This window comes from Natrix helvetica (genome assembly GCF_964273705.1).
Source record: "Natrix helvetica genome assembly, chromosome: 5".
In the NCBI taxonomy this organism is placed as follows: Eukaryota; Metazoa; Chordata; class Lepidosauria; order Squamata; family Natricidae; genus Natrix; species Natrix helvetica.
The window spans coordinates 368,984-388,910 of NC_138551.1; the positions used below are offsets into that span (position 1 = coordinate 368,984).

A 19,927-nucleotide genomic window follows, 5' to 3' on the forward strand; every position below is an offset into this window, starting at 1 on the left:
CCCACTTCTGGCACGCGAGCCAAAAAAGGTTCGCCATCACTGACCTAGGGCATAAGCCCCACAGGTGGCACACGGAGCCATATCTGCTGGCACACGAGCCGTTAGCTCCAGCAGGCACCAGCCAGTTGATTTTTTGGCCTTCCAGAGGGCTGAGGGGGGTATGTTTTTGCCCTCCCCAGGCTTCAGGAAAGCCTCCAGAGCCTGGGGAGGGCGAAAACGGCCTCCCCCAGCCCCCCAAAGGTCCTCCAGAAGCCGGAATTGGATCATTTCCAAACTTCCAGTTGGCCTGTTGGGCCTGTTTTTTGCCCTCCCCAGGCTCTGGAGGCCTCCCCTGGCCCCCCCGAAGGAAATACCAAAGTCATCTTGGAGGCAAGTAGTGTGGTGCACGTGGGGGGGGGTTGTGCGCACATGCACATGTGGGGGTCGCTTTGCAATATATGTGCCAGCACACACACCTGCAAAAGTGCACGCACCCTCGCATTTTTGGCACCCAACAACAAAAAGATTAGCCATCACTTTCCCATAAACCCTTTAATACAAATGGCTGTCCAATGTGTTCTTGGAGCACCCACAACCTCTGGAGAGAAGCTATTCCACCATCCTGACTGTCAGGAATTTTCTCCTTGGTTCTAGATTGGTTTTCTCCTTGATTCGTTTCCATCCGTTTCCTCTTGTCCTGCCTTCAGGTGCCTTGGAACATAGATTGACCCCCCTCTTCTTTGTGGCAGCCCGTCAAATACTGGAACAGGGCTATCCTGTCGTCCCAGTCCTTCACTAGAGTAGACATACCCAGTCCCTGCAACCGCCTTTCATATGTTTTAGCCTCCAACCCTCTTAATCAGCCTCCTAATTAAGACTTACAGTCTGCCCTACTGCACAGGAGGGCTATTGTGGGGAAAAGAGGAAGCACATTGTGTATCCTGCCTTGAGCCACCAAACAGAAGGTGGGAATGAAATCTAAGAAGCCAATAGATCTTTCTCCACTGGGTGGAGTCTGCTGGGAGGGGGGTGGCGGCGATCTAGACAGAGGGGCAAGGGGGAGTAGAAGCAGTGCCACACAATAATAAATAAATGTGAATAATAAATGTGAATAATAAGCACAACCTCTTGCACCCTGTGCTAGAAGAGAAGATGGGTGTGGGCTTAGTCACAGGCCAGTGAAAGATTCTTCAGCTGGCAGGATCTGTGTCGGGAGGGGGGGGCAGGATCTCAGGCAAGTCCCAGTAAGTGGGAAAAGGCTGTTAGTGCTCTTCCCTCTGTTGCTGCTGTCCAAACCCAGCCTCCTGACTCTTCCTAGCAAGGGATGAGACCAAAATGTGTTGCCTGCCACTGTTGGGCAGCTTAACTTGGAGGCTTTGCCCTTCTTTGTCCAGAGGTACCTGGTCACTTAAGGTAGCCTAAAGCTGTGTCCAACCAAAGTTGTCATTCTCAGCTTAAAAGCCATCCCACAACCTGCCGGGAGCCACAAACTCCCCAGGCTTCCCTCGCACTGCAAGCGCTTACGGCAACCACAAGCAGCTCTCCCCCGTCCCGTGCCCCCCAATGCATGGCCGGCAAGACCTTTGGACCAAATCGAGGCCGCACAGAGGCGTCCCCTCCTCGCCTCCGCCAGAGTTTGGAGGCCAGCCGCGGCCCCCCGGCGCTTGGGCCACGGCAGCCCTTTCGCCCCCTGCAGACGGTCAGGGTCAGGGTGAACCCTCGGGCGTTTCCGGCAAAAGAGGCCTTCGTGACACCGGGGCGAATGCGTGTTTGTTGTGTTCTTTGCCCTAAAGGCTGACGGGTCGGCCTCGATTAACAGCCTTCCAGCGCTTCCCCACGCTTCATGCTTAAGTTTCTAGTCCTTGTCCTTCTCCGAAGCTTCCCCGAGGAAAAGGGAAGGAGCAGCGGCCCTCCAGCGCCCCCATGAGGCCGCCGCCGCCGGAACTGCCGGTTTCTGGAGGTCGGTTTCCGCCCGGAGCCTTCGCGGTAGCGCTCCCGGCAGGGCCGGTGATTGGCTGCCCGTGCCACGTGTCCGGAAGCGCTGGGCGCGCGATGGGCAAGAAGCAGGCGCCGGGGCTGGGGCGCTCCCTCCGCCGCGGGGGCCGGGCGGGCGGGGCGGGATGGGTGAGCCGCGCCGCTTCCCCTCCCCCTTAGCTCCCTTCCCGGGGGGGTTGGGGGGTCCGGGGCGGGCCGGGAGCTCCCGCGGCCCCCGTGACGGCGCGTCTCCTCCCGCAGCGCCACACGAGCGAGCTGAGCGAGCAGGGCCGAGGCCCCCCGCCGCAGTCGGTGACGGAGCAGAGCCCGCTGGAGGCCTTCCTGGCGGCGGCGGAGCTGGCGGGCGCCGCCTTCGCCGCAGGTGAGAAGGGCCGGCCGGCCGGGCCGGGGGGCGGCGGGGGCGCCTCTGCCCGCCTGACGCCGCTTTCCGCCCGCAGAGAAGCTGAACGTGCGCCTGGCCCCCGGCGGCGGGGCTGCGGAGGAAGCCGGCCGGCCGCGGGAGGAAGAAGAGGAGCGGGTCCTGCGTATCCCCAGGAGGTGCGTTCCCCGAAGGACCCGGCAGCTCCGGAGAAGCGGAGGGAGGGAGGGAGGGTGTGTGTGTTGCGGGGGGATCTCCTAGCAAAGGCCGGGCAGGCCGAGGGCGAAGCGCTGCTGGGTCCTTTCCCCTTTTTCTTGCCTGGGGATGCTGGAGTTGGCGTCTCCCTCCCTCTCTCTTCTGAAGCATCAGCTCCTCTTTCCGACTTCGTGATTGTTTGCAGATTTGATCCTGAGGTTATAATAAACCCCTAGGGTGGTAACACCTTTATTGCTCAGATAAATGTGAGCTTGCTAAAGCTACAGGCAACTTTGAGAAGTAAATAAACTCTGTTGAAAGGTGTCTTGTTTTGTTTGTTTTGTCCCTATCAAGGGCTTTATGAGCTTTGCACAATGGTCAAGAATATGTGGAGTATAAAACTAGGTTTCGTATTTCTACTACAATAACTGAGAGCCTGAGAGCCTGTGAACTGCTCCTGTCTCAGCCAGCCTTGAAATCTTGCCTGCTCTACGCCTTGTTTCATTATTCCTGAATAATGATAGGCAAGACTTGGGCATCTTTTCTTTGCCTCTTTCTTCTGTGTTTTTAAAATATAATTTTCTCTAGAGAACTATTTTTGAAAACCTGACAGTTTGTGATATTTTATGTTCTTCAGCTGACCTATGTAACATGTTGATATGGATTGTTGCTTTTATGTAACATTAATGATAGGGAACCCTTTGGGTGAGATCTTTGCCCTTGGGGAAAACAAGGATTGAACATGTTTTTGTACTTTCCCTGCCCTTTTTCTAGGCCACCAAGGAAGGACTTTATGCAGGACAAGAGGTCGGGCTAGAAGACCTCCAGGTTCCTTCCAATTCTAAGATTCTAAAATTCTGCATCTCTTGTAGGCGGCTGATAGCCAGCTCTTTTCAGGATTAATTTCCATCACTTGTTTTGCTTTCCTGCTCTTTCACGCATTCTACGAAATCTGTCCTCCCATGAACTTTAGACTGATACAAAATGTTTTGAGTTCTGTTCCTTTTTCCTTCCGTGTTCCTTTTAGCTACTCATTCTCGGGTATAGAAGCTGTTTGCAAAAAGTTCCCATCTTCCATGAGGGGCAGGAAGAACTGCCTGAAAGGCTCACCGATCAGAAAGTCACTTCCCAGCCTGTCCAGCTAGCTCTCTTCGGCCTTCCTCTAGGGTCCTCAACCTCTGCGCCAAGACCCACTACTGGGCTGTGGCCTGTTCTCAGCCGGGTCGCATGAGTGGCAGCTGGTATGCTCATGCGCACAGCTCAACTTACATGAGCAGCGAGTGCCAGCATTTGCAACTCCACTCGCACAAATGAAGCTGTAAGCATGGACACAAAACCATCTCCTCCCCCCCCCCCAACCCCGCGCCAGGCGGCCGACCCGGAAAGGTTGGGGAATGCTGCAGAGTCTAGCAAGTGTCTTTTGGTTTCCATTACCAAAACTCTTCCAAGATCATTTTCTACTGCACTGAAGCAAGCATTTCTTTGTGGTGCGTTCAGCAGGCTAACAAACCTCTTTTTTCATTTTGTGCTTGGTTCTTCCAGGCCGCCATGGGATGAACAAACAAGCCCTACAGCATTGAACCAGGCCGAGAGAGACAGCTTCCTGAGGTGGAGGAGGCAACTTGCTTGGTGAGTCTTCTCTCCTGGCCTTTTCCCAGGGAGTCATCAAAGAGCAGTTTATAAGTGTAAAAATGAGAGACAGTGAGGCAAGTCATGAGTTCAAAGCACATGGGCAAGTTTAAGAGGCTGGAGAGAGCAAAAGAGGCCCTCCTCCCCACAAAGACACTGATGGGGCATGTTGGGAGCATCTTTCAGATGCTTTTTCAACCAATGTCAAGAAGTGCTCAATATACTGAACATCCAAGACAGGAGGAGCTCATTGAACAAGATTATCCAGAATGAAGCAATTTTTAAAAATTGCCCTTGTGCTGCTTCCTGTTTTGCCATGGCCCAGCCTTAAAATGAAATCAACTGAAAATAAAAGTGTAGCATTAAATAAAATTCAAATAACAGCAAAGCTTTTATTAAATGGCAGAAACAGCCCTGAGGACAAAGTTAGCCAACAAATGGGGAATAATAATAATAATAATAATAAAATTTTATTTGTTAGCCGCACCCTCTCCCGAAGGACTCGGGGCGGCGTACAATAAAAACATATAAAATACAAATATGGACAATACATACACAAAATAGACATATACGTGGAGGAGGTAGACAGATGGATGGAAACAATTAAAATCACAGTTTAAAATCCCCTAAATAAAATCACAAAATTAAAAAACCCGTCAGGAGCGATATGATCAAACTGTGGTTGAGCCAGGCCAGCTACTTGGAATAGGTGGGTCTTGAGCTTTACACGATTGCTTCTGCAAAGGAAAAGGACACCAACACCACCCCGCCATGTCTGGAGCGAGGGGGCTCCAAGTTCCACCTCCAGGGGAAACTGGCAGAAGCCAGAGTCAGGAAGAAAATCTTTGGTTTTAGAGTCAGCCATCTCATGCAGCAAAAGGGTCAGTGATGAGGGACTTCACAAAATTGCTCTTTCAGATCTCTCTTATTCTGCAGGGTTTATGCCCCTCAAGTTCACGGTATCGCTCATTAAATAAAAATGTGATTGTAAACAGAAAAGCATCTCTTGAGTGTGCTTCCTTAAAATCCCCAAGGCTCTTTCTTCCCCTGCATTCTTACAGGCTGGAGGAAGAGGAGAACCTCCTGCTGACCCCATTTGAGCGAAATTTGGATTTCTGGCGTCAGCTCTGGAGAGTCCTGGAGAGAAGGTAGCTCTGCTTTGACTGCGACAGTCCAGTCCGCCTCCTGGGGCCAGGCAGGGTCTCCTTGGCAGCTCAGGCTGCCTATCAGAGCAGGTGGGATGGTGAAAACGAGTCTCCTTGCGGACAGGATGCTCTTGGCAGAGGCTGAGCCCAGTGGCCCTGGCGAGAGGAGCTCCTGCCATGAAGGAACAGCCTCGGGAACATATGGGGGGGGCACTACACTTGCCTGCCTGCGGGGTGTGTGTCTGTCTGTCTGCTGCCTCAGGCTCCATGCTGGGATCCTGTGGGTCAGGACTGCCATGAGCTCAGGGCGTGCTTTCAGCTGGGGGAATAGCGCCTCTTGCCTTCTCTCTTGCAGCGATGTCGTGGTTCAGATCGTGGATGCCAGGAACCCCCTCTTGTTCAGGTGCCGAGATCTGGTAGGTAAAAGAAACTGAGGCAATAGCTCCACTTTCTGCTAAAAGTCACCCATGTTCCAGGACAGGCGAACTATATTGCCTCCTGGCCAAAATTAGGGTGGGAGTAGAATACCCGTATTTTTCAGAGTATAAGACGCACCTTTTTTCCTCAAAAAAGAGGCTGAAAATCTGAGTGCGTCTTATACATCAAATACAGCATTTTTTGCCTCCCGAAGAAGCCCCGCCCCCTTCAACAAAACGGCCGTGCATATCCTTATGAAAGCTTTCAGAGAGCTCCTGGGGGCTGGGGAGGACAGAAATGAGCAGAAAATGGGCTGTTTCCCCCCCCCCCAGCCCTTAGGAGCACTCTGCAAGCCCCCCCCCCCAAAGGCTATTCATGCCTTTTATTTGAAAAAAAAAAGGCCGTTTTTCAGTGGTTTGCAGAGTGCAAAAACTTTTTTTTTTCCTTTTGGAAAGCTCTTTAATTGATGAGAATCACATTGATCAAGTGCTGTGCCAGCAGAAACAAAGTCTTAAGGTTTGTCAGCGATTTCCTTCTCCAGCACATGGATAAATACACCTGGAAACATCTACCTACCTACCTACTCTCTCTCTCCCTACCTACCTACTGTAGTTCTTTCTCTATATATATCCCTCTACCTACCTACTCACTCACTCTCCCTACCTATCTACTGTATTTCTCTCTCTCTTTCTATTTCTCTCTCTATTCCTCTACCTACCTACCTACACACAGTCTCTCTCCCTACCTACCTACTGTATTTCTCTCTCTCTCTATCCCTCTATCTATCTACCTAAACACACTTTCTCTCTCCCTACCTGCCTACTGTATTTCTCTCTCTAACCCTCTACCTATCTACCTACAATCTCTCCCTACTTACCTACCTACTGTATTTCTCTCTCTCTCTCTTTCTATTTCTCTCTCTCTATCCCTCTACCTACCTACCTACCTACCTACCTACCTACCTACCTACCTACTCTCTCCTTCCCTCCCTATCTACTGTATTTCTCTCCCTCTCTCTCTCCCTCTATCTACCTACCTACCCACCCTCTCTCTCTCCCCCTACCTATCTACTGTATTTCTCTCTCTCTTTCTATTTCTCTCTCTCTATTCCTCTACCTACCTACCTACCTACCTACCTACCTACCTACCTACCTACCTACCTACCTACCAACACACTCTATTTCCCTACCTACCTACTGTATTTCTCTATCTATCTCTATTTCTCTCTCTCTTTATCCCTTTATCTACCTACCTACCTACTGTATTTCTCTTTCTTTCTCTCCCTCTCTATCCCTCTATTTACCTACCTACGTTTTTTTAAAAATGTGCCTCTTCAAAACCTTGGTGCGTCTTATATTCTGGTGCATCTTATACTCTGAAAAATACAGTAGTTTGGTCCTTGGAAAAGTAGCAATTCTGTATTTTGGCTTCTTCCAAAGACTGCATCTCACCCAAATAACAGGTGAGAATGAAGCACCTCAGGGAATTGCTGGGAGTGGGGGGGTGGGAAGGACCCAGGCACAAGCGTGGCTACTTGTGCAGAAGCAGGAAGCTCCCTTTGCTTCCTCTCTTCAGAGCGGTTGCCCCTCTGAAAGTTGATCCCTCTGCTCAGGAAAGGCGGGTCAGGCCGATCAGATCTCTGCCCATCTGGGCCTGAGGAAGGGAGCAAGGCTGCCTTCCGCACCCTCCCGGCAGAGCAAAGTGTGGGCATTCAGGCTCCCAAGAGCTTCTTCCCAGAGTGTGAAGAGATGCTCCCTATGCAAGGCTGGGCTCCTGAAAGGGCCCTGCAGGAGAGAGAGAGAGAGACGAGCAAAGGAAGAGGGCAGGCTGAGGAGACAGGAACTCTGAGCTTCAGAGTTTCTCAGACGGAGCCCCAGAATCTCAGGATGGCAGAGCTGTTGGCTAGGTGACCTTTCGTCCCCAAGGGTCTTGCTGAGACTTTGCCCATTTTTGCCAGCTGCGCATCGGAGAGTCTTTCTTCACTTGCAGCCGCTTCCCTTTTCCCTTCAGCATCCACTACGCAAGCAGACTCCGGTCTTCACCAAGGACAGGAGCCTGACGGGCATTTTTGCACAAGTAGGCAACACACCATGGAGCCTGGGTGCAGGTTGAACCAGGCCAGGAGCTCACTGGTGCCCTCCGTCCCCGAGGTATTTCCTCTCACAGAGAAGCGGTAAATATTCCTTCCCAAGAGCGAATGGGCCAGAGGCACAGGGAACAAGGCACCCTGCCTTCCTCACAGTCCCCATTATTAAAACTGGCAGCCACCCCAGTGAGAGGGGTTGAGCTGTGGGCCCTAACCGTTCCTGCCCACCAGGGTGCCTCCATCTAGGAAAGTGTCCCTTTGATTGAAAATTGTCACCTGTTGCTCCCCTGGAGTCTGGAACCAAGGACAGGTGAGGTTCCCTCTTCCAGGGTTCCAAGACCGTCCTGTTTTCACTGCCTGGAAAATTGCAAGCAAACCCTGCAGATTGGCACATTCAGGCAGGAAAACGGAACATTATGGGGTGTTACAGTGAACTAACTTAAAGCCACAAACCTGCCCTTGGGATTGCCATTCCACTGCTCGGATCTGTATAGGCGCCAACCTCTGTTTTGGGGGACTAGCAGGACAGATTGGTGCATGATTTATCGTAAATGGATGGCGTTTAGCAAGAGCCTCGATAAATCACCAGGGGGCTTGAGGAGAAATCTTGACTCCTGCGATGGGCAGAAAAGTATTTTGTTGCAACCGAGGACATAAATTGGTAAATGTGAAAACAGAATGGCCGAATGAGCAGGAGCTCATGCAGGAAGAGTAGAAAGTGCAGCCTGTAGGTTTTCAACCTCTTAACAGAATAACAGAGTTGGAAGGGGCCTTGGAGGTCTTCTAGTCCAACCCCCTGCTCAGGCAGCTAACCCTGTATCATGGGTGGAAAAGTTTATCTCTGGCATCTTCAAAGTTCTCCTGCCTCGTTCCTCTGATCTCTTGAGGATGAAAGAGCCGAGATGTCCCAAGAGCACCAGATTGTGATAGACCTGAGAGCGATGAGGAAAGAGCGGCTCTGGTGCTTCCTGGTGCACACGAACGCACCGTCACGGGGTCCTGGGTTGCCTTCTGGCTCCAGCTCCGAACACTTGCTGTGACTTGCGCTTCCTCTGTCATGCTCGATTTCTCAACCCACTCTACATGCAATGAAGGGTAGCCCGATGGGGATCTGACGATGCATTGCTTAGTAATTGCTTAGTGCTTGTAGTTAGAGAAGAGCACGAATCACAGCATGACGGAACTCAAGGGGGCCGTTTAGACCACTGGAACAAAGTCCTGGCTTCCTGCAGAAATAAACACCTCTTTGGCCTTTGCCCTAAGATGCCCAGTGAAAGAAAATCTAAACCATCATAATGGGTTATGTGGTTCCATTATCCAACTCCTCTCATTTTAAGGATTATGATGGTGGTATATTAAGTTCTTAACAGTCTGTTATGTACATTAGCAAATCAAAAATGAAAGGATTAATCTAGCAAAAAAAAAAAAAGGATTCCTTGAGAGAGCCATGCTGGTTTCTGGCAATTGCATTTTTTCAGAGCGCTTTCAGATCATTCTGCGTGAGGCTGTGCTGTGGGAAGGACCTTGGGGGATGGGAGGAGGACCCACAGCTTAGGTGACCTCTGATGGGAAAACTCAGTCTGCAGGTGGGCAAAAAGCCTTTCCAAAGGGACCCTGCCTAATTTTTGGGGGGGACTAAAGAGATAGGAGGGTCCCTTGGGAAAGGCTTCCTGTGGTTGTCCCACCTGTCCCTGAGGCGGCCTGAGCTGCCCCTCCTCCAGCTGTGGCCCGTCTGTCTCCCTAGACCTTGCCTCAGGCCTCAGGCTCCGCTGCCATCTGCTCTCTCAGGGAGATCAGACTGCCCGGTCTTTAGTCTACCGGGTCTTCCTTCCTGGCCTTCGAAGAGAAGAGGGGCTACTTGGCTTTTCTCCAGCTATTGGCCACAGTTAAGAGGAGCCTCCGATCCCTCCTCTCCATCCATTTGACAGCCCACCGTGCAGCTCCTCTGCTTCTGGAGGTTGGGAGAGGCCTTGCCCTGACCGTGTTTGTCTCAGCTTCAGCCTTCGGTCCAGCTCCTGGTGGCATTTTTCTTTTGGTGACCAAGGGTGAATCAAAATGGGCCCTGAACAGGTCTGCCTTTTCTCTCTTACCTGTTGGTCTTTGGGCTTCCCTATTGAGCAGAGTTGGCATTTTGGGGGGGGCTCAGAAACCCTTTTTTATTCTGACCATCCTTAGAATCGCCTCCGGCCAGACGGATAACTTACACATTTGATAAGTATATCAATCCTTCACCATCCTCATTCTGAGCTTGGTTTTCCTCCCTGGGGTTTCATGGTTCTGGCACACCTGCCCGTCCTCTTCCTTTGTGCCACCTGAGCTGTACTTGTCCTCTCCTCCTCCTCCTCCTCCTCCTCCTCCTCCTCCTCCTCCTAGCCACTGCCAGCCCAGCAACAGGTGAGGAGGACGGTGCTCATCTCCCGCTTTGTGGGAACTGTGTTTAAGTGGACGTAAACCCCACCCACCCACCCCCCAAAAAGGAGAAAAGAAACTTGGCTGCCCAGGAAACAGAGGCCAGCGATTTGGGTCAAGCTGAAAAAAGTAATCAGAAGCAGAGTGTGAGGCTCCGGCCCAGACTCTGTGAGGAGCTAGACCAGGGGTGGCGAACAAGTTCAACAAAAAGAGCCAAAATTTTAAACTGTGAGAGTCAGAGAGCCACACCACGCAGTGACCTGCCAAAACAGACAAACACTCACACAAAAGCATATAATTTTAACAATAATATATTAAACACATAATATAACATGCTCAGTCAGGTGTTTTTTGTTATAAATTTTTATAAACCCATTAGAGCTGCTGTATAACTTTTAAATCCATAAATAAGTGGAATCTCTGTCCACCTAACAACCTACAAGATTACTTGATGACCACAACCAGGAATGCCACACTTGCAGTCATTAAACAAAGCAGTCACATATCTCGCTTAATGACTGCTTTGCTCAGTGATGAGATTGATTGTAAATCGAGTACAACCTATACATGGGTAAAGCCTGGTCCTAATATTATCTTCCTTTAACCTAATATATGTATTATAATATATATATGAGTTTGGATTATCTTTGCTATCTATTACAATTACAGGCTGTGAGAAAAACACTCGTAGAATTTTGGGAAATATACTAACCATGGAAATTCAATTAAATGTTTTCTCCTATTTAAAACTCTGCTGCTCCTGAACCCAGAGCTTCAATATGCAACCATTATTATTAATTTGAGCAATCATTAGAACCTCACCGGAATCCTGCAGCAACTGTGCTAGACTTTGAAGCATTATTTTTTTGGGCGCAGCAGAGGGCGCTGTTGAGATAAACCCGGAAGTACGGTCGACGCGACGACGCTTGCCTGCGCTCCACCAGCTCTGAGCTGGTGGAGCGCAGGCAAGCGTCGTCGCGTCGACCGTACTTCCGGGTTTAGCGCGCGATCCGAGCCACAGTATACTAAATAATGGTAAGAGGCAAAGAGCCTCATTTATTTTGGCCGCGAGCCGCATGCGAGCCGCGTGTTCGCCACCCCTGAGCTAGACGGTTATCCAACCTGAGGGATCGGCCATCGGGAGGGTCTTGCAGGCTGCAGTCGAGGGAGGGAGGGAGGGGGTCAGTGGGACTGTCTAGCACTGGAATTAAGGCCAAGAAGGTTTGTTGGTTTCCTTCAAGAAATCCAGTGTTGGGGAGTCCCATTCCTCCAGTCTTCCCACTATTCCAGATCTTCCACTGAATTTCCCCTGGTGGTTAGTATGGGAGAACTGACCCCCTTCTGTCAGGAGAAAATTCTCAGCAAGCAGTTGAGGAATTCCCCTGGAGGACCATGCTTGGTGACATTCATCACCCAACAGATGCCGTCACAGGACGATGATCTTTATAAATATCCGCTGGCATCATTTCATGTGACTGAAGAGAGGCGGCCCCTTCCCTGGAAACGAGGAGGAAGTTCTAGTCTAGTGGCTGGGACTTCCCTCCCGAAGGCACCTCATCCTTCCATGACGGTGGCTGCAGAACCATCCGATTCTCCAGCCTCGGCCACTTTTAAGGCTTGTGGACGCCCAGATTTCCTCAGCCAGCCGTTCCGGGAGTTGAAGTCCACAAGCCGTAAAGTAGCCAAAGTCGGAGAAGCCTGAATTCTAGTCCAGCGCCTTGCCCAGTACAGGGCTGCCCCACTGCCTAGCATCCCCACCAGGCGGCCTTTCGAAACAGCTCCCCTCCGAGAGGGAACTGGGCCGCCTCCTGAAGTTTCTCTCCCGTTGCTGAACATTTCCTGAGCTCCAGCCAAAATCAGCTTCTTGCAATGGAAGCGCCTCGATGCCTGTCTTCTGGAATACCTCTGAACAATTCTGCCCTGTCCTCTCCATAACGGCCGTTCCAAGTATTTAAGGGCAGCTTCCTTGTCTCTCGAACAAGGCCCGCGTTTCCTATTGTCCCTCCTGAAATTCTCCCTTCAGGCCTGTTTTGGTCGCTCTCCTCTGGACAAGCCCCAGATGGACAACCTAGAAACGTAGAAAACTGGTGGTAGAAAGAACTAGTGGTCCATGGAGTGTTCCCTCTTTGTTGTTGTTGTTTTCTTGTTTGTTTTTAAATGTTTGTCGGATGCTTCCCCCCCCCCCGGGGTGTTTAAACTCCTTTTCTGATGACTAACCCTCTCACCTCCGCTGGAAGTTGGTACCAAGCCTCCAGGGCTCTTACTCTGTGGGCATCCCCTTCTGGCGTTTGGCCCCCTGGCACCTTGATTTTCACTTCCCTTTTGACGTCCTTCCTAGAAGGTGCTCAGAGCTGGGTTCTGGGTGCAAAAGGAGCCGTGCAGGTTAGAGAGGAGCAAGAGATCCTCTCGATCTTGACCCCCTTCCCTTTCGCTCACACCAGGGTTGGGATCCATCGAAGCACTGCTCAGATCCTTTCCACTCAGATCCTTGTTGCCCAGAATGTTCCCCCCCTCCCCCCCAAAAAAACCTCCCAGGTGTAGCACTTGCCGTTTGCCCCCGTGGAGGCTTAAGAGCTGCGGTCGCACAGGGGTTAGAGTGCAGTACTGCTGGCTCCTGCTGACTGCCGGCTGACTGCAGTTCGACAGATCAAATCTCACCAGGCGGACTCAGGTTGGTAAAATGAGGGACCAGATAGTTGGGTGCAACGTGCTGACTCTGTAAACTATTTAGGGCCGTAAAGCCCTGCGAAGCAGTACATAAGTCTTCAGGGCTATTGCTATCTTGTGGGTCCCTGCTTGTGACTGTAGCTTGCAAGACCCTCCTAAGTCTTAGGAGTGCCTCAATGCCCCCTCCCCCTCTAGATTTGCTCATCGTCCAGTTCCTTACAGAGCCTGGCGCTCTGCTTCTGGCCACTTCTTTTCAGCTTGACCCAAGTCGCCGGCCTCTATTCCCTGAGCAGCCATGTTGGGTTGCCATTCCTTTCTTTCATCTGGGGTTTTTGTTTTTTGGTTACCTCTACTTAAACTCAGATCCCCTTTAAGGAATAAATGGAAACAAAGTTGGGGATGAGCACCGTCCAAGCTGTGGGTCCGTCCCACCCTTTCCCTCAGTCTGGCTCTTCCTGTGTGGCATTTGCACTTCCACGACCGTATTTTTGCACGGCTCCTGGTTCTCCTGGGCTTCCTTTGATGGCGCTTTCTGGCCACGCGGCCTCAGCTATTCCTCCTCTGAGCTGCCTTTGATTGTCTCTCCAAAACTCTAAAAGCGTCTGGGGAAGTTTTGGGATCTTGCTCTCCTGGCCAGGTTGTTCTTTATTGCGCCCCTCCTCTCCGAGGGCTCCATCAGCCCCAGGAGGGCCCAGGCCCTTCGTCCAGCCAGGAGCAGAGCTGGCCGGTGTTAGCTTCGTCTCGCCTCCTTCCTGCCCGAACATTCTTGGCTGGACTCCCACCGTCCCCTTCCTGGGTCCCACGTTCCTGCTCCCTCCTCCCCCTCCTCCAGAGGGATCCAAGGGCCAGCTGCTCCTCTACGGTACCTTTGAAGGGGAGGGGATCCCCTCACGTCAGTCTCCCGTCGCTTGGCGTCTCTTGCAGGAATGCTACGCTAAGGAAATCAGCCCGGAGAAGGAGAACCTCATCCTGCTCAACAAAGCGGAGCTGCTGGGGGAGGAGCAGCGCTTGGCCTGGGCCCGGTTCTTCCAGCGGGAAGGGGTCCGCGTGGTCTTCTGGTCGGCCTTGGCAGAGGGGAGCCGGCTGGGGGCCATCCCTGAGGTGAGAGGAAACCGGGGCTTGGTTGGTGGGCGAAGAAGCCCTACTCGGCCTTCCAAAGGCCCCGGGGTTATGTGGCGCCCAAACCTTCAGCTGCTTCAAGCCTTCAACTCCCGGCCCTGCGAGCGCCTTGCATGGACCCCCTTGACTGGCATGCTCTTCTGCCTTCCCCTGGTCTCCTTCCGCTCCTCTCCGGCTGGGGAGGGCCGCTTGTGTTACACCCGCCTCACCTGGCAGCTGTGCCAAGGAGGGGATGCATGGGGTCTGTTTGGGGGGAAAGTGGGGGGGGGGTCTCTTCTGCGGCTTTTGGCCACAGGCATCCCCTTTCCTTTGCTGAGCAGCTGGAACGCATGGGAGCGGCAGAGCTACTTCCCAGCACAAGGGAGGAGGAGACCACCCACCGAGGGAGCCCCCCAGGCCCGCAGCAAGAGAGCGATACGGAGGAAGAGGGTGACATGTACGAGGACTGCGAGGAGGAAGAGGAGGAAGAGGAAGCCTGGCTGACCTGCTCTGAAGATGGGGAGCACGAGAGCCCCGTTGTGCCCTTGGGGAGAAGCAGGGCTGAGCTCTTACAACCAGCACCGCCCCCCCAGGACCCCCCCGTCAGAAACAGCAGCCGCCTGGTACAAAGAGATGAGCTCCTGGAAATATTTAAGGCCGTTCATGCTGGGAGGAAGAAGGTCAGAGAGGGAGAGCTGACCGTTGGCTTGGTGAGTTCATGGTTGTCCTGGGGACACTCCTCCTGCTCGACTCCCCCCTCCCTTCCCTGTGGAGCAGGCGGGGGTGGGGGGGCCTGGGAAGGGGAAGGTGAAGTGGGGGTCCTTCCTGGTCCCAGGTGGCCAAAGGTGGGGCTAGGCGAAGGCTCCGTGTGGGTGGGGGTGGGGGGGTTAGGGTTAGGGTAATGAGCACTTTTCCTCATTGCTGGGTTGCAGTGACCAGCCATGGCCGGGCTGGGGAGGGGAGGCCCAGAGGGGGATGGGCTCCTCTACTTACATCTCTTTTGCCAGCAGCTTTTTCATGGTCTGCAGTCAGTCCTCCATTTTGGCTTATTTCTTCTACCTCCCTTCTCCTCACAGCCTGTTGAATAAAAAGGGGCTGCTCTGTTCCCTTCCATTCCTGGACTCTTAGAGCCCCAGGAGGGGCTTCAGCAGAGCCTCCTGCTTGGGGCCGAAATCCCAGGCCAGACCTCCCCAAAAGGTGGCTGTGCAGCCCCTCCTTGAGGGGGGGCCCTTAGCCCCTCTTGCCAGGCGCCTTGTCTGCAAGGAGCTGCCTTCCTGCGGCTTCCATCTCCAACTGGGAGAAAGCCCGCCTGGCCCTTTCCCAAGCCAGCTGACCCACACCCACACTCAGCCAAGCTCCTTGAAGTGACCAGTATCTGCTCTGGCCCCACCGTCCCTCCCTCCCCCCCTCCCTTCCCAGGTGGGTTACCCCAACGTGGGGAAGAGCTCAACCATCAACACCATCCTTGGGAAGAAGAAGGTGTCTGTCTCCGCCACGCCAGGACGCACAAAGCACTTCCAGGTACTGCCAGGAGCTCCGTGGGCTGGTGGTCGGAGCCCCCTCCCTCCCTCCCTCCCTCCCTCCCGTTTGGTCTCCTCCCCCCCCCTTTGAATGCATCCGGGAAAGGCCTGGCACCTGGCCCAACAAAGAGGCTCCCTCTTGGCTGCCTCGTTCTTCTCTCTGGAGAGCCCGGGAGTGGGCAGAGGGACCCTTGCCCGTTCCCCAGTGAGTGAAAAGGCAGAGGGTGCAGAAGCCCATCCCCACCCCCCCACCCCTGGCTCTGCTGCAGAGGAAGCCCACACCTGGCCTGGCCTGCCCCGGCCTCCCCTGCAGGAGGGAGAGAAGCTTGTCCTGAGCCTGAAAGGGGGGGGGGGGGCTTTGTAGACGCTGTTCGTGGAGCCCTCCCTTTGCCTTTGCGACTGTCCTGGCCTGGTGATGCCCTCCTTCGTCTCCACCAAAGCCGAAATGGTTTGCAGCGGCATCTTGCCCATCGATCAACTACGTGACCACGTCCCCCCCGTCGCCCTCATATCCTTTCTCAGGGTACACCATGGCCGGGCAGGGGAGGTGCACGGAGGGTGGGCAGGGAAGGGAGAAGCCTGCCCAGGTGTTCAGCCCGTTCCCTGAAGAAGGGAGGCAGGCGAGGTCCCCCATGTCTGGAAACAGCTGGGGGGCAGAAGGGGAGGGGCCGGCCCACCCAGGCGGGGCTCAGCTGTTCTGGAGTGAAGAGGGGAGTTCTCTCAAGAGGGAAAGAGGGCCCCCCCCCACCCAAAGGCCTTTCCTTCACTCCCCCCACGTCTGCCAACGGATCCCTCGGCCAGTCTTGGAGGCCACCTATGGGATCAGCATCCTCCGGCCACGCGAGGATGAGGACCGGGACCGGACACCCACACCGGAGGAGCTTCTCTCGGCCCTGGGCTGTGAGTAACACCCCACACCCCACACCCCTGGGAGGCCCAGAGAGGCTGCGAGGAGCTTTGGGCAGACTCTGTGTGTCTCAAGTCCACAAGCTGCAGGGAGAGGGGAGGGCAGGAGCTGCCACCTGGACGCTGGTCTGGAGGGTGACCTCTGGGGTTGCTGGGGGAGGGCAAGGACAAGGGCAGTGGAAGGGGGGGGATGGATAATGTTTCAGGAGCGGAGAAGTAGACCCTCATACCAGAGAAAACCACTGGGTGGAAACCTGGGCTGGGAACAGGCAGTTCCGTGACTGGGACTCAAAAAGGGGAGGAAAGGGGGGATTGTCACTCCCCAAGGGCAGACCCTGGGAAGCTCTTAAAGGGGAAGGTCACAGCCGCCTCCTCCTCCTCCTCCTCTTCCTCCTCCTCCTCCTCCTCCTCCACCTCCTCCTCCTCCTCCTCCTCCTCCTCCTCCACCTCCTCCTCCTCCTCCTCCTCCTCCTCCTCCTCCTCCTCCTCCTCCTCCATAAATCTGATCCTCCAGCCATGGGTCTCCTTGGAAGGGGGAGAGGGGCATTCTAAGTGCTGGGTTGGGCTAAGCCCTGTGTGGCCCCCTTGTCTTCCCAGCAAAGACCCCGGGGCCCGGGCTTGCTTCCCCCCCACGATGCTCGTCCCGCAGGATCTCATTTTCTCCCTCCACTCCACATAGGCATGAGGGGCTTCATGACGGATCACGGGCAGCCAGACCAGCCACGCTCAGCCCGCCTGGTGCTGAAGGACTTTGTGACGGTGCGTTTTGGGGTGCCTGAGCCGGGGTGCCGGCCTTGGGGCAGAGCCGCTTTCGAAAGCGGAGGGCGCAGAGGTTGCATCCTCTGGTCCCAGGGGCTTGTAGTTCTGCTTCACTGGGAGGGGGGGGGGTTCTGCACCACTGCTGGCCTGGCAGGGGGCAAAGCCCCCTAGAGCACCCCACCACCCCCATGACTCCATGAGGGATTCTTGTGAGGAGGAAGAAGCCCCCTTTCCTCCAGGGTCTCTGATCCAAACGGGAAGATATTTCCCAGACAGATGGAGGAAGGTGGATGCATGCAGCCACTGGCCAGCAAGTCTTCAACTGCTGATGGAGCCTACAGGCCGGGCTTGGCTGCTTTCACTCTGGGCAGTGGGAGAAACCACCCTTCCGAGGCCAAACCAAAGTGCAGGAGGTTTAACCCAATTGTGAACCCGGCCAGAAAGCAAGGAATACCCGGGAATGGGGAGGCCATGATTAGTGGCAGTCTGGCTGCCTGGGCAGGGACCGGGGGTCCCCCAGGGCTGCTTTGGGGGGGGGGCTGTGGGCACGGCTTTGCTCCCCCAGAATGTTTCTTCCCCTGGCCTTCCCTGCAGGGCAAGCTGCTCTATTGCCACCCACCTCCGGGGACGGATGCCAAGCTCTTCCAGCGGGGGCTCGGGCGGCTTTGTGCCAGCAAAGGGGCAGCAGTGCTGTGTGACGGGGATCAGCCGCCTGGCAGGGGCCCCAAGGCAAAGCAGATGGAGAACCCAGTGGACCTGGCCTTCTTCCACCAGGTGAGGCGGGGGGAGTCCTCAGGGGGCCAGGGGTCTTGCTCTCTCCTCCCTGCCAGCAGCCCCTTCTGGGGCAACATTGCCTGGGCCTTTGCCCATCCCTGGACGGGGCCTCAGTGCTCTGCCTGCCTTCCAGGAGAATGTCCGGGCCCTGACCAGAGGCAACCGGGCAGGACTGGGCTACCCAGCAGAGACGCCTGCCAACCTCCCTTCCGGACCTGGCTTGGCCGCTGGAGCCGGGAAGCCGTGGAAGAGACACGGGAACAGAAACAAGAAGCAGAAGCTGCGCCGCCTCACCAGGCACCTGGAGGCCTGATGGGGGGAGGCCGGGGGGGGGGGGGAGCAGAGGCCCCTGAGGGGAAGGGGCTGTCCTGGTGGTGCCCTTGGGCGTGGGGAGGGGGCTCACCCGGGGCCCTCAGAAATAAAGGGCGTTTCTGAACGGCCTCTCCTGATCCCTTGGGCTTCGTCGTCTTCTGAATCATCACGAATGGATCCTGGCTGAAGGGATTGGGTGGTTCTGCCAGAAGGGTGGGTGGGTTTTTTTATGGGCTTTTTTATTATTATGCACTGGATTTACAAATGTTGTAAGCTGCCAGGAGCCAAAGTGTAATATAACTTTGTTAAATGAAATAAAATGAAAGGCTGAGAACTACCTGTCAGCAGAATCGACTCCCCAAGTGGTGCCTTTTCCTTTTTCAAGCCCTGCCTCCGTTCACTTCCCACCCTGGCCGGGTAGGTGCATCGTGGGAACCGAGGAGTTGGTTGTAGAAGCTACGATGACCTTAGCGGCCTCTGAAGCCTATCCTGGCTCAGCATACTGGCGGGGTCTTGCCACAAGGCCGAGGAGGAGGAGGCTCAAGGGGGGGGGGAGGGGGGGGCCTCCGTTTCCTCTGGTTGGCCTCCAGGGAAGAGCAGAGGCTGCCCTCAGGTTCCCCAAGAAGGGCTGGCTCTAGGGGCCGTCCTGCTGGGCCTGGGCCTGGGCCTTGGCCAGCTTGGAGCCTAATGGCAGTACGGCTGCCCCTCTTCTCCCCTGCCCAGTGGGGGTGGGGGGTCACCTGATCCTTGCGGGGATTCTCAGCTCTCCCGGGGCTGCCGGAAGTCTGTCCCCCTTGTTGGCATCCCCTGCAGCTCATTCCCTCTCTCCCACACGGGGGCGCTCTTCCCCCTGGATTAGACCCAGGGAGTTGCAGCCAGAAAGAAGCCTGTTTCCCCTTATGGGGACGAGAGATGGGAGCAACCTTGGAAAGTCATTGAAAAAACACCCCCCCCCCATGTAAGGTTTTATTATTTTTTTCTTTTACATATGTGGACTTATTAATATTTTATCTTTCTTATAGCAATATATATATAGGAGTGATGTAACTGAACAAAAAAAAAAACCATGACAAATTAGCTGGCAATATTTGTATTTAGCAAGAAATTAACAGATGCATCTTCCCTTCTGTGGAAAAAGTAAAAAAAAAAACCCTTTATTTCCCCCTTAGGCAGAAGCAACCTCAGAGGGGGATTTTTTTGGAACTGCCTCCTACCCTCTGACATACAAGGGAGGGGGGGGAGTTCCCATGCCTCGCCTCGCCTCCATGCAGCCTGTTTTTTTCTCTGTGCAACCCTTGAGGGTGTTGCATGCACCCAGCACCTTGATGGGATTTAGAGGTGGGCTTGACTCGGCCATCCCCAAAACCCCCATTTCCTTTTTTCAGCTCTGCCTTGGGGGATTTTGAAGACATTTTGCTTCTCATCCAGTTTTTTCTTTTCTTTCCCCAGACTATCCACACATTCCATTGCAGGGCTGCAACCAGAAACGCCAAGCTTGGTTGTTTAAGCTTTGATTTCATTCCTGTGTGGCTTAGCAGCTGGTGCGGAGCTCCACAGGGATCAGTTCTAGAGTTGGCCCCATTGCACAAATCCAGCAGGCACCCAGACCATCCATACAACTTGTCCATTCAACTGACCATCTTCAAAGGTCAAAGCAATTCCTGAGCCTATAGAAAAA

General features: G+C 54.2%; 1 protein-coding gene across 3 annotated transcripts; it reads left to right on the plus strand.

Annotated features, from left to right (window-relative positions):
* Window positions 1–1,887: 1,887 nt before the first annotated feature.
* LSG1 (large 60S subunit nuclear export GTPase 1) lies at window positions 1,888–18,598 on the plus strand. 3 transcript variants are annotated; one of them, XM_081954863.1, is made up of 14 exons: window positions 1,888–2,103; window positions 2,215–2,335; window positions 2,412–2,511; window positions 4,070–4,156; window positions 5,218–5,304; window positions 5,657–5,717; window positions 13,805–13,981; window positions 14,317–14,688; window positions 15,398–15,499; window positions 15,863–16,005; window positions 16,274–16,398; window positions 17,084–17,163; window positions 17,758–17,937; window positions 18,071–18,598. In XM_081954863.1, exons 1-14 carry the CDS (start codon window positions 1,903–1,905, stop codon window positions 18,248–18,250), a joined length of 2,016 nt encoding a protein of 671 aa, XP_081810989.1. In that variant the 5' UTR covers window positions 1,888–1,902; the 3' UTR covers window positions 18,251–18,598. The 3 variants fall into 3 exon arrangements, with proteins under 3 accessions (XP_081810989.1, XP_081810988.1, XP_081810990.1); XM_081954862.1 differs by having other exon boundaries at window positions 14,320–14,688; window positions 17,440–17,937; XM_081954864.1 differs by having other exon boundaries at window positions 14,320–14,688.
* The last annotated feature ends 1,329 nt before the right edge of the window (window positions 18,599–19,927 follow it).